The sequence below is a fragment of the Aspergillus pseudotamarii genome, assembly GCF_009193445.1.
Source record: "Aspergillus pseudotamarii strain CBS 117625 unplaced genomic scaffold BDV38scaffold_25, whole genome shotgun sequence".
Classification (NCBI taxonomy): Eukaryota; Fungi; Ascomycota; class Eurotiomycetes; order Eurotiales; family Aspergillaceae; genus Aspergillus; species Aspergillus pseudotamarii.
This window is the reverse complement of record NW_022475039.1, coordinates 156445-169487: the sequence shown is the minus strand read 5'-3', so window position 1 is coordinate 169487 and position 13043 is coordinate 156445. Positions and strand designations below refer to the sequence as shown.

At 47.6% G+C, this 13043-nt stretch overlaps 6 protein-coding genes across 6 annotated transcripts; 4 read left to right on the top strand and 2 right to left on the bottom strand.

The window, feature by feature from the left end:
• Positions 1–172: 172 nt before the first annotated feature.
• On the top strand, positions 173–1911 carry BDV38DRAFT_271058 (major facilitator superfamily domain-containing protein; the record flags this gene model as incomplete). The annotated part of the gene is made up of 4 exons (XM_032057245.1): positions 173–361; positions 460–1201; positions 1266–1465; positions 1540–1911. 4 exons carry the CDS (start codon positions 173–175, stop codon positions 1909–1911), a joined length of 1503 nt encoding a protein of 500 aa, XP_031913812.1.
• A 1268-nt stretch (positions 1912–3179) lies between these two features.
• On the top strand, positions 3180–4222 carry BDV38DRAFT_282681 (uncharacterized protein; the record flags this gene model as incomplete). Its single annotated transcript, XM_032059845.1, has 2 exons — positions 3180–3353; positions 3413–4222. 2 exons carry the CDS (start codon positions 3180–3182, stop codon positions 4220–4222), a joined length of 984 nt encoding a protein of 327 aa, XP_031913811.1.
• Positions 4223–5217: 995 nt separating this feature from the next.
• BDV38DRAFT_282680 (uncharacterized protein) lies at positions 5218–6116 on the top strand (the record flags this gene model as incomplete). The annotated part of the gene is made up of 2 exons (XM_032059844.1): positions 5218–5334; positions 5685–6116. The coding sequence occupies 2 exons, from the start codon at positions 5218–5220 to the stop codon at positions 6114–6116; spliced, it is 549 nt and encodes a 182-aa protein (XP_031913810.1).
• A 554-nt stretch (positions 6117–6670) lies between these two features.
• Positions 6671–7887, bottom strand: BDV38DRAFT_292662 (DUF453 domain protein; the record flags this gene model as incomplete). The annotated part of the gene is made up of 1 exon (XM_032062057.1): positions 6671–7887. The coding sequence occupies exon 1, from the start codon at positions 7868–7870 to the stop codon at positions 6671–6673; it is 1200 nt and encodes a 399-aa protein (XP_031913809.1). The 5' UTR covers positions 7871–7887.
• Positions 7888–8375: 488 nt separating this feature from the next.
• On the top strand, positions 8376–10167 carry BDV38DRAFT_292660 (NAD(P)/FAD-dependent oxidoreductase). The gene is made up of 2 exons (XM_032062056.1): positions 8376–9131; positions 9191–10167. The coding sequence occupies exons 1-2, from the start codon at positions 8577–8579 to the stop codon at positions 10064–10066; spliced, it is 1431 nt and encodes a 476-aa protein (XP_031913808.1). The 5' UTR covers positions 8376–8576; the 3' UTR covers positions 10067–10167.
• BDV38DRAFT_83710 (mediator of RNA polymerase II transcription subunit 17) lies at positions 10168–12322 on the bottom strand. The gene is made up of 3 exons (XM_032064013.1): positions 12009–12322; positions 11575–11960; positions 10168–11528 (listed from the first exon to the last, which is right to left on the bottom strand). Exons 1-3 carry the CDS (start codon positions 12278–12280, stop codon positions 10270–10272), a joined length of 1917 nt encoding a protein of 638 aa, XP_031913807.1. The 5' UTR covers positions 12281–12322; the 3' UTR covers positions 10168–10269.
• Positions 12323–13043: the final 721 nt, after the last annotated feature.

Genomic DNA, 13043 nt, shown 5'->3' with positions numbered 1-13043 from the left:
CGTCACGATATCTTTCCCCTTTCATCCGTAGCGGGACAGTTTTCCGCGCTGCTAAGGTCTATCAACCCTAGCTCAGTGCATCACGCTAAATATTTCTTCCTAACCAAGTCTTCGTCTTTGAATACAACGCACCGTTCCGTCAATAAAGTGCATGCCTGCATTTATTTTCATCATGACTACTGATGTTGCATATAAACAGAACGTGAACCATATCGAGAATGTGTCCCACGCAGAGGATGCTTTATTTGAATATGATGAGATTCAAGATCCTACTAGTATCACAGATGAGGAGAAGCGCCTCGTACGCAAGATAGATTGGATCATTCTACCTTGTCTATCCGTGTGTTACATCTTCTTCTATGTGAGTTATCAACTATTCTGAGAGACATGATACAAATGTCAAGCACGAGGTGCTTTTCTGGGTATTCTCGGTTAACTATTTCCTACCTGGCGGATTAGATTGACAAAACCACACTATCCTACGCAGCAATCTTTGGAATTCAAGACAGTCTACATCTTACCGGCAATGAATATAGCTGGCTGTCCTCGATTTTCTATTTTGGCTTCTTGGCTTGGCAATTACCGACAAATCTTCTGATGCAACGACTTCCCACCGCGACGTACTTGAGCATGAACATCATTGCATGGGGCGTTCTCCTTGCCCTACAAGCTGTTTCACCAAACTTCGCGACACTCGCCGTGCTCCGGGGGCTTAGTGGTGCTGCAGAGGCCTGTGCAGATCCTTCTTTCATGATCGTCACCAGCATGTGGTATAAAAGAAGCGAGCAACCTATCCGAATTGGAATCTGGTACTCGGCCCTAGGATTAGGCATTGCAGGTGGCGGTGTGCTTGGTTATGGAATTGGCCAGATCAAAGGCTCCCTACCCAGTTGGAAGTATGAGTTCATTATTATTGGGGCTTTGTGTATTGCATGGGGCATCGTCATGCTCGCGGTGCTTCCCAACTCACCGATCAGCACTCGCTATCTTACGCCAGGACAACGAACAATCATGATCAACCGGCTGCGAGAGAATCAGACCGGAATCGAGAACCGACAATTCAAGATGCATCAGTTCCTTGAAGCCATTACAGACGTCAAAGTGTTCCTATTCTTTTTGATTGCCTTCTTCCAGGCTGTTGTCAATGGGGGCGTCACCAACTTTGGCACCATCATTATTCAAGGATTTGGCTTCTCAACTCGTAAGGATTCCAGTCCAGGCTTCCAGAATATTGCATAAAAGGGTTATTTGCTAACCTGCGTCAGTCGGCACCACATTGCTCCAAATCCCATACGGAATCTTTATCTCTGTCGTCATTCTAGTCTGTGTCTGGATCAATGCAAAAATGCCCCCAAATAGTAGATGCCTCATGCTCCTGATCTTTCTGGCACCTAATATTGCTGCGGCTTTTGGCCTTTGCTTCGTGCCTCAGAGTGCTAAAGTTGGCCGTCTCATATGTTACTATGTAAGGAGCACCTGTAGTTAACTGCACTTTCCTTCCCTTTTCCGGGACTATACCGGTTTCTGACATCTCTACAGCTGACAGGTTCCTATAACGCGTCGTTTGTGATGCTAATATCGTTGACCACGACCAATATAGCAGGGCATACGAAAAAGGTGACTTCCAGTGGTATCCTCTTTATTGGTTATTGCGCAGGAAACATTGCCGGTCCCTTCTTCTACAAAGAAAGTCAGAAGCCCAATTACTCCCTTGGAATATGGAGCATAGTTGTTTCGCACATTTTGGAGGTTATTTGTGTGGTCTTACTATGGGTTTATTTGAGGAGGGAGAACAAAAAGAGAGATGCGAGCCAAAGAATAAACGAAGAAGCTTCCAACCCGAAGCATCTGCCGGGAACATTGGAAGACATCACTGACAAAGAGAACTCGAATTTCCGTTACGTGTTTTAGAGGCTCTTTCGTTCACGAGAGATGAGCAAATGTCAAATAATGGCGCAATCCTGAGAACATCATTTTCGCGAAACTTCAAAAGGAATACATTGAGTACTTCCCTCAATGATTTGGCTACGACAATTATTCTTAGAGAGCCCTTGAGCGTTCTGTCCTTCAAATGTTGTATATACTTTACTACGCAACAATCGAAGCCCAAAAAACTATATTGATATCAGCATTGAACACCAGTGAATATAATATCCCATCCTTCAGCGAGGAGTAAGGAATTTTCCAGCTTGTAGGGCTACTGCTGTAGTTATTTATGTCTTATTTGGTTTCTAGTATCCTCGGAAGGCTCTCCAAATCTTGGTTTCCTTTTCCGAGGGCTCACAAATTTGAGTGCTACCAGAAAGTAGAGATATAGTTGGGTTTGGTCGTTTATGTTAGAGCAGATACTTTAGGGGTATCAGGAACAACGATAACAAAAGATGTTTTCTCCACATTCTACATAAATTCAAGCCGACATCTACCAATATTACATGGCCAACGAACATCTTTTGTCTAAATCCCTCAATAATTCAACGCATTACATATACATGTGGCTCGAGAGCTTCAGTCAAGCTGCATTCTTTTTATTATAAACTAGATCGCAGATAAATGTAGTGTGTCCGGGTAATGTAACCAATACTACTAGGAAGATCTCGAGAGCTGTCAGCGATGCAGACCTAAACCTAATGGCCCAAAGAAGACAAAGATTCAAGGACAGCTGTTCTGGGAAATACGCCATGCTCATGTTGTAGATTCATGCATGTAGATGCTAGGTTCGCTTTCAAAGGAACGGACGGATCAACGAATGAAACTTTTTAATGCGCTATAAATCCTGTGAAGTGGTTGTTTTATCTATCTGTAAAATACCGTGTTCTCATGTAGGCTTAAGCCCATATAATTTGATTTCGGTCGTAGCTAAAAATGCGAAAAGATTAACATTGGGAACATTCCTATCCTTGAACCTCTAATTAGCCGCTATAATCATGATACTTCTGTTCTGTTCAGAGGAGAACACCCTTTTATCGGTACATCCCATGACTCAATCATTCGCTGTAACGCCAGCTATGAACGACACTTTGTGTAGAGCCGGTAATATCCAAATAGCTACTGTTAGAGATGTGACACTTCTGTTCCCATGTCTTCGGTCAGTCCCGGAAAGCTGTGTATATATTGGAGCTACATCTCTCCCTAGCTTTAAACAGTATCAATCCATCACGTTCCAGTGCCACAATTCCAAGATGGAGACCCGCAAACTTGACAAGATGGCGCCAAAGACCTCGATGAACTGGGTCGAGAAGCGCAAACTCTCTTCAGACCCTTATATCGTAGACACACTCAAGCATAACGGCATCCCCTGCTATGTATCCCACGCAGACATACTGAGCTGTCACTACCTTGCACCAATGTCTCAGGTGAGCAGGCCATGCATTCATACTATATACTACTAGTATTAGTCACTAACATTAGACAGAATTCGGAGGTAGTGGTCCCTGACAATAAACTGCATGATGCATTCAAAGCCCTTCGAGACGCCAGGTTTTTGAATTGCAAGAGTAAAAGAGCTTGTCAAGCGGAGCTCTCGAATGGGAGCAGACCTAAGCCCGACGCCCACCTGCACTACAGAGGGGGTGTAGGTCGCGTCGACCTTTACAAGCATACGACCCATTTCAAGTTCCTACCCGAACCAGTTCTTGGAGATCTAGATCCCGGAGATAGAAACTACATGCTCTTGTCAGACAGGAAGGTGCCTTTATTGAAGCCGGAGGATGGTTTTCAATTCGCGCCTCTCGTTCAAACGCTGCCACAATTTAAGGATTCGCTGGGTCCATTGTGTGGTCGTCGAGTTAACTTTTATGCAGTGCCTACTCCACTGCTCGTTCGATCGATCTCATCCTGGTTCTACCAGTTTTACCACGCTGTCAAGTACATTTATAAGCTTGATAAAGCTATCTCCCGCGCCAAAGACGATGGGATCAGGCGGAACCTTGATTCGAAACGTGATGCCTCTATCGATGACGCTTGGCTTTGGTTTGTATACCTAAACGCCATCGTCTGGCTGTATCGTCACCATCAGAACGAGGACAAACGGGGACATAAATTATCTTGGAATCAGATAATGAGGGGTGTCGATCAAGATCTGGTACTTTGGCTTAACGATTGGAAGCATAAGTACCTGGTTACCGACAGCCGAGACAAGGAAGGCAACAAGGCCAGGTTCGAGAAGTGCCTGACGGACGTGACGAAATCTTTGAGTGAGAAAAAAAAAGCAAATAAGAAATAAGTTCGTCTTCTGATTTACGTTGGTATGGAATATTCAATTAAGCTGAGGCGAGTTGACGCCCTAATTACGTGGGAAAGAGGTTCGGCTTGCTTTTGACATTTAACTTCTTGTTTTTAGAATATGCTTTAATATCTTACCTTATTATGACTTTCTTCTACATTACAAATGCACTTCATAAATGGTTCACTTTCAGCTAAATGTTAGTATATCCTACAATTTACATCATGGGAAGCTATGCTTCCTGTCCTGTTATTAGAAACAGAATGCTTAAATGGACACTTAACTTTATTCTAAGCACTTTACTAGTGTGTCGTGGCAGTGGCCAGATTATTCACGAACCCTTTATAAAGTACCAAAATTTGTCCTAAAATAGTATGACTACAGTTTGTAGGACTAAGCGGGTTTTCATTTTATTCGTGACTTGTCTAACTTGTACACATCTGGTGATTAGCCCCTGCTTTCAAGTGAACCATCGATTTAAGCCCCCCCCCCCCAGACCAGCCTGTTTCGTGCCGGTTTGCCCGTGAGTTTCCAGGTCAGAAAAAGGAGCTCTCCCACTTGTCTTTGTAGACCCACTGGCATCTCCGTGCGTCCAGACTGAAAGACGGTACCAGCCATAAAGAACGCATACAGCATGTTGGCTAACGTTGCCTTTGGCCTACTTTACGCGGGAAAGTCCACGGTTCATATTCAGTCATACAGGCAGTATACGTAGATTAAACAGGACAAAGAAACCCCCCTACTCGCTTTGGTGAACCCCGGGGCTTAGGACATGTAACCATAGCCGCTGGCAATTTCCACAAAGATGACTGACACATTGCTAAATGCCTTATTCATTTTCCTACAAATACGAAACATGATAGTCTATGAAAGAGCCTACACTCAGGACAAAATTACTACTTAAAGTCATTCAATCAACTATGACTTCAAACGAAACCAGTTATTTCCTACCTGCGAGCCGGTCTGTCAACACAGTTCATAACCAATTGTCCAAGATGGACACGCGCGAAATCGCTGAGGATATTGCCAGCCATCTCGATGGCATTGACATCCCCAACCTGTTATGGGGTCAAACAGCCCATCTTTACCATCTAGGGCTCCGCTCCTCACCTGTAAGTGGCCAAGGTCATCCAAATAGAAAGGGTGTTCTCAGTATTAACCGTTGATAGTGCAGCGAACAAGGAGTTGTGGAGATAGCGGTTTCCGAACATAAGATAAGTGATGCATGCAAGCACATCTGCACGAAATATTCAGTGCCCCAGTGTGACAACGCAGGGTGCTATTCAGAGCCTCCGCCTGACCACCATTTTCACGTTAAAAAACACGGGCCTGAGTTTGGATGGACAATGATCAGTCTTAACAAATTACAACGGTTCTTATGGACTTGCCTACTCAAATACCGAATAATCCAAAGCTTGGTGACCGTAACTACATACTTGTGACTGACCCACGTCTGCCGAAGTGTTCCGATGATGGCTCTTCTGGTAATCACCAAAGAGCCCTCTGTGTGAGCAACGTAAAGCGTACGGCAAAGGTCCTCACGTTAGCACGGCATATTGAGTCCTTGATTCTTCGGTTGTGTCTCAATCTCGATACCGACAATGCCCCAACTTTCTTTAAGGCTATCGAAGAGATCGTGGGTCACTATGGAGAGAATGCCCAGAATACAGATATTTGGAAACAGTTACTGTGTGATCTAGATAATAAGAACAATAAGTACGGAGAGTACCTGCAGAAACAGAAGAATGAATGGAAGCACGAGCGTCCAAATCCCCAGACGTGGGAAGACTGCCCAATTCGAAACCTAAGGAGATCAGCAGAGCGCCAAAGATATACGAAACAGCTTCGCGTGAAACTGGTCTATGATGGCAAACTCCCCTCCAAGAGGAACTGAGATAGTCTTACTTGGGGGCGCTTGCCTAACGTCGGATAACAGGGACACGGGTGAGATTCAGTCTATTTCAGTGCGTCTTTGATGCAGTTCCAGCCAGCGTTTCCAATGAGAACAGATCTCTTTATCATATCCAATCCGATTCCTATTGTCATGTTTCAACCGCCAGAGGTCGTGAGTCTCAAACGCCCAACACTTTCTTCGTCTCTGTGCCCAAACCTATTGGCGGATTGCAGGGCTTTGTCCCACTTTACCACTTATTTGCTTTTATCCGTTGGTTGTCTGTGTAATTCCTTCTTCCTTGTGTCGTTTGCTGGGCTGTTTCGTACGTGAGACGGAAGTTTAAATTTGAATTGCCCTCTATCTTACATCCAACATAATTAGAGATAAACCAGTAGTTGATAACCTTACGAAAGCCTCTAATCCTGCAATTTCAAAACATGTCTCCCTTACCAACAATCTAAAAGAACAAGAATCACCCCCCACCACACATATATCAATTTACAGAAGGCAACATACCCACTATTAACCGCGAGAGCAACCCCCACAACCAAACCCTAACTCTTCCAAAACACCCTCCCCTCCATCAATCTTCTCGCCGTCCTAAAAACAGTCGCATGGCTCAAACTCCCATCCGCCCCAAACTCAGCCCCAACAACCAACTTCCCACTAGCATGACCCAGCGTAATCCCCGCCGGATCAACCAACTTTCCAGTCGTCACCCCCGCCACAACACTCCCCGACACTCTAGCAGCAGCAGCCAATGCCAACGCAACAGTAATAGGCACCGCCTTATGCGGCTGACCCACCGACAGCGCCCGAACCAGCAGATCCACATCGGCCTCAGTCTGGCCTTGTTCTGACGCCCGCGCATTCGACGCCGGAGAAGCAACAAGCCCGATCTTAGGTACACTTCCCGGCACAGATTCAGCTGTCTCAGCAAGACCCATGGCAACACCAGCCTGTCTGCGGATGGAATCCAATCGACCCAAAAGCGTGGGATGTGCGTCGATTTCCTCAGGTGTGATATTCCCCTCCACACCTAGCTCGGATGCAAGAACGAAGCAACAAGGGTTACTCACGTCAATACATGTCGTGCGTACACCGTCAAATTCATCAACTAGCTTCCCCGTAGGGAATAACTTCCCTGTCTTCGACCCGGCGGGATCCAGGAAATCTAACTGGATCTTTGATGCCGTCCCGGCAACACCGTCGATGGCGAAATCGCCTGATGCGGCGGCTTCGCCTCCTACCACGGGGAATCGGGATCGGATGACTTTCCCTGTGTTGGTGTTCAATATTCGTAGTTCGACCTCCTCATGTCCATGAGAGTGAACAGGGAATAGTCTCGAATCAACCGCAAAAGGCCCAATTGCACTAATCATGTTTCCACAATTACTGGAGTAGTCGACGTGCGTGTTCTTGACGCCTAGAGAGACGAATGTATAGTCGATGTCGACATCCGGGGTCGTGGATTTGCCTACTACGCATATCTTGGATAAGCTTGATATGCCGCCGCCGAGCCCGTCAAGTTGTCGGCCATTGGGGTCCGGACTGCCGATTACGCGGCGGAAAATCTCATCCCATGCCGAGCGGTCGGTTGGGAGGTCTTCTTTTTTGAAGATCACAGCTCGGGAAGTTCCGCCGCGGTAGTAGGCCGCAGGGACAGATTTTTGAGGATTGGTGCGGGTTGAGAGGTTGGCTCTATGTGGTAGAGTTTGAGTGAGAGGTCTCAAATGTGTGTGTCGGAGGAGCATTTCGTATGTTGGCCTTTATGTTGTGGAGTGTTGGGAGTAAGTATGTATGATTGTATGATGCTTACTACTAGGGTGACGTTGGACGCGTCGATGCTTAACCTCGGATATTAGAGCGGGCCAATCATTTTCCACCAAATGCAATATGGAATTTAAGGGTAATTTCGTAGACCGAAGTGTTAGGTCTTTGCTTTCGGACATTCCTATATTTTATGATACTTTCTGGTTTAAATAACGTTCGAGCAGTATCCTCACATCTACACAAGCTTATAGTTTAAAGGGAGGGCCTAATAACAGTATCCCTTCAAGTTATCCTGGCCAACTATTTGCGCCAGAGGACAAGCCACAATATATACCCAACATCGTCTAAAAGCACGATAGAAGCAGAGGGCATATAGCTCATCCATGTTCCTCTTTCAGGGTTAGAAAGAGACACGTGCCTTACAAAATCTCCAGGTTGGGCCATGGAATACCCAATAGAATAAACACCAGATATCAAGAAAAAACCCCATCTCTCTACCAAGAATCAAGATAAATAAAAACGATTATCCGATATCATATCAGTTAAATTCCCCGCATACTAATTTATCATATCATTACACTCAACCCCACACTCCCCTCTCCAGAGAACCACCAAAAAACAACAACCTCATCCCCAACACAATCCACACACCAAAGAGAACAGCCAAACCATCAACCAAACCCGAAAATGCAAACACCGACACTCAAAGCACTCCTAACCCAAGACCCGGGCCTCCCCAAACCCAACCCGACGTCTTCATACTGGCAAACCCCACCCCACACCCTCAGTAATACGCAATCCCCTTCTCTGCCCCTCAAAACCGATGTCGCCATCATCGGCTCTGGAATAACTGGTCTCTCGGTACTACTTACTCTCCTAGACGATCATCCTGATCTTACTATTACGGTTCTAGAAGCGAGGGCTTTGTGTTCGGGTGCGACGGGCCGGAATGGAGGGCAATTGGCTGCAAATGCCGGGGAGGAGTATTTGCATCTGGTGGAGGAGTTTGGGAGGGAGAGTGCGGGGGAGATTGTGCGGTTTACGTTTGAGAATTTGCGGAGGATGAGGGAGTTGGCGCGAAGGTTTGAGGTGGAGGAGAGTGAGGTGCAGGAGGTGGCTAAGGTGAGGGTTTTTCTAGAGGAGGATGGGTTTGAGAGGTTCAAGAGGAGTGTGGAAGCTTTGGAGGGGGATTTACCGGATCTTAAGGGGGTATATACGGTTCTTGATAGGGAAGTGCTGAAGGTATGTGCTTTGACTGGATTGAGTATTGGTATAGTTTTCATTGTGGCTAATATGTCTAGAGGGAGTATCGTCTGGACGGCGCTGGGGGTGCTCTGCTTCCTGCCGGGACCATCTGGCCTTACCGGCTCGTGACCAAGACTTTTGCCTGTCTCCTGGAGAAATACGGGCATAGGTTGAATATCGAAACGCAGACCCCCGTTACTTCTATCGCTTCCGATGCGACGAACCCTTCCCACCCCTATACCCTGCATACACCCCGAGGAAGCCTACGCGCAACTCAGATCGCGCACTGTACCAATGGACATGCAGGACATTTGCTCCCAGGACTCCGCGGTCCAATCTATCCCTTCAAGGGAACGATGACGGTGCAAGACGCAGGCAGTATCATGCCCAACCGCGGTGAGGATCTTTCATGGGGTTTCCATTACCCAGTTATCTATGATAAACAGTCCAATCGGTATGCTGCGGGCTTGTACTATCTCATGCAGAACACGAAGACGGGGTATTTCTTTTTCGGCGGAGAGGACACGCAAATCGACCATTGTTTATCAGCGGACGACAGTCAGGTCGAGGGAGACTCCATCAAGCATCTACAAGAGAAGCTGCCACATTTCCTTGGCTACGACGGACCGGAACAATGGAGGCTAGCCAGTGGGTGGAGTGGGATTATGGGCTTCTCCGCAGACGGACTTCCCGTTGTCGGACGTGCGGAAACCGCAATGATAGGGCGACAGGGCGATGGGGAATACGTTGCGGCTGCATTCAACGGCTATGGCATGGCCAACTGCTTGCTGGCCGGAGAAGCGTTGGCAAGGATAATGATGGGGAAAGACGTGAGCGCGTGGCTGCCAAAGGCGTACGGGATCCATGAGACACGTTTGAAAGGGCCACTGACGGTGGGTCATGCAATTGAATCCTTCGAATTGGATCCTTGATGCGGTTACCTATGGCAGCGACAGTCCAAGCCACCAAATGCATATCACCTTGAAATAGAGGTGCTGAAGCAGCTTTTTATATATTAGTATACCAGCCAATTGTCTGTAGTTAGCCCATGCGATTGATCGAACTTGGTTCAGCCGTTTGGAGAGGTATCCGACAGTTTCATCCTCCCTAACTAGAGTCAAGTGGTATTCTCGCATTACTCCTTGGATACTTCAGCAATAAAGTCCATCAGGCTAGGCTGGCCGGGAGTGCCATCGGACTTCCATGTCTGCGAGCGCATGGCCGGTGTTTTATCAGCAGCCGGCTGACCAAACCCATCAATTCCCCTGACGGAGTGTGTCCGCACATTTAGCTCATGGCGCGATAAGCTCACTTTCATTTTCTTGCTTTGTCCGGTGCTGGAGAGGGCGAGTAACTCGCCAGTATGCGGATACGCTGCTTGCCATGTTAATAGGCGGCCAGTCTCTTGCTTGATACCATTTGCGGGTGAGCCTTTGGCGTGTGTGATGGCCGTAAGGATGTCCAGCAGCACAAAATGCGTGAGCACAGAGGCTGCCTCATCCTGCAAGCCGATGCGGTTTGGCGGACGGACATCGGGATATTGAGGCATGTTGAGTGAGACCTCATAGTTAGTGCCGAGTGGTGGGGATGTGACATTGGTGCGAACCTTGACCCGAAACGAGCTTTGAGGGGTGACCAATTGCGCAGAAAAGGTCGACTCGTAGGGTAACAAAAACTCTTGGACCAAAGCTTCTACCTTTGGAACCCCATTGATGGTGCGCTGAAGACTGAGAGACGAGAAGGGAGTCGCTGTAAAATCACAGGTGATCCCAGCAGACTTCAAAATTTGGTTAATATCATTCAACAACGACTCAAGCCATCGCACATGTGAGCTATGCTGCAGGTAGGCCATCACCGGTCGGAGGAGCTGGTATTCTGTGGTTTGGCGGCGCTTTGGGGTTAGTGGCGGTGGGAGCTGTGTCCTTCGGCGCAGATTTTGGCGATGAGCGTAGGCGAGCAAGATACGGATTGCATGGGCAAGGGCGTCTGCCACCACAGCGTGCTCGTTGGAGGACACTGCTTCATCTTCAGGCGACATCTGATCGCCGTCGACGAGATCTAATAAGACCTCTTGCTCCTCCGACACTGGGAACTGAACTAGGTTCTGGCGTGTCGTGACACCCTGGCTACCTAATATTCTTGCCTCACGTACCAGCTCATGAAACAGTTCCTCTTCGTATACCGTATCACGCGCCTGCAGGATACGACTCTCGATTGACTCGGTGTTATCCGACGCCAGTCGGTTCTTCGAGCACCCAGTGATTTGACCACGGCTCCTCACACGCACGCGTACTGTTCGCGCCTTGAGTGGAATTAAACCTTTGTCTAGTATCAAACTTCCGTCGTTGGTCCGTCGTAAAGCCGCCAAGCCCCGGTCGCGGAAGATTGGTGTAGCTACGGCTGTCAGTGTACGGACTATACTGAAACGAATCGATCTCACCTTCTAAAAAGCCATACTGTACCCCAAGGGCCTGTCTTTCCCTGGGCAGCCTAGACACCTTCCAACCTTTTTCCTTCACCGCCAGCACCTCATCCCAATACTTGGTCTCCGAGGCGACTTCAGATTCGAGTCTAGTCGCGGAGTCGAGTAGTTTACTCGCCGCGGAGTTAAAGTTTTGCAGCCTCCATCCACGCGAAACGTTCTTGGTGTCTCGAGCCGCTGACTCGGGCTTCGGCGGCGGATTGACAATTTCCGAGTTTAGCGATCCGAGGGGCGCAACTTGTTTCAGGTATGCGGACATGGACATTTCGGCCTGACGAGGAGTATGCTTCGAAAGCAGAAGGGAGACAAAGTCGAGGGCGAACATGGCTTCCATATGGGCCTGGCTGCAAGCGATTAGCGCACGAGATATCCTCCGTATGGGTCGAGCTTACAGGGCGAATTGGGTAATGGCCGCCCGACGCTTATACAGTTGATCTAGACGCTCTGTAGTATCCTCGTCGGCAGATGCGTTGTCGTTTGCTTCTTCGTCGGACCATGGGTCTTTGGTTTTGTCGGCTTCAATCTTGGCCCGTAGGCTGTCCTCGGTGACATCGCGAAAGGACTCATACTGAGCATTAATCTGGGCGATCTCCACGGGAAGCGGATCTGGACGTTCGCGCTTCTCTATCAAGGGACGAAGAGGGAGATTGAAGGAATCGGACATGACGTCGGTTGTCACCCTGCTGCAGCAGAGCTTGGATCAAGAAAGATGGGAGTACTGAAGATTGACGTTGGGGAAGCTGGTGTTGATTGGATTGCCGCAACGCGGTGAGTCGGCACGTGATCCTGTTTGGTCCACGCAGTGTAGTTCCTTGAAATAGCAATTCTAGGAATCCTATACCCTTTCTTTTAACAATTGAAACATCTTGTCTATCAGGCAATCGAGCTAATATTATGATATTATGTGTCACCCTCTTATGGTGGAAGTAAGCTGCTACTGACCTTAGCTATCCCCGTTTCCGTATAGGAGAATATATAAATGCACGGTTTTGGCAGCATACTAATAGTACATCGTGTTGAACAGCATGTGTGAAATTTACAATTACACTAGCTCAGCCACGAACTACTTTATCTCACTGAGAATCCCCAGTAATCTTTACTTAACTTAGTTTACCGGTGTATTCAAACCTTTTTTCCTTCCCAGGTGGCATAAGAGCATGTTTACTCAGTAGTGTTTACTGTGCAAAAGGATGACCCAAAGAGGCATAGTGATGAAGTGGAGCTCCTGACCGGTAGGAAAAAACAGCTCCAGAACTATGGGGCACCCGGAGCATTATATTGGATCGCTTGAGGGTCAAGTACTAATGCATATCGAAACTGGTATATTGGATGGACTCACATTACGGGAACTTATATGCTATATATACCGTATATCACTGATCACCTTTCCAGTTTAAGAACGAAAGGCGTTGATTGTTGTCTCTCAC

Coding starts and splice junctions, on each gene's coding strand:
- BDV38DRAFT_83710 (XM_032064013.1), bottom strand. CDS start 12,280: ATGTCCGATTCCTTCAATCTCCCTCTTCGTCCCTTGATAGAGAAGCGC. Junction 11,961..12,008: donor GCCATTACCCAATTCGCCCT/GTAAGCTCGACC, acceptor AATCGCTTGCAG/CCAGGCCCATATGGAAGCCA. Junction 11,529..11,574: donor ACAGTATGGCTTTTTAGAAG/GTGAGATCGATT, acceptor TGACAGCCGTAG/CTACACCAATCTTCCGCGAC.
- BDV38DRAFT_292660 (XM_032062056.1), top strand. CDS start 8,577: ATGCAAACACCGACACTCAAAGCACTCCTAACCCAAGACCCGGGCCTC. Junction 9,132..9,190: donor TTGATAGGGAAGTGCTGAAG/GTATGTGCTTTG, acceptor TAATATGTCTAG/AGGGAGTATCGTCTGGACGG.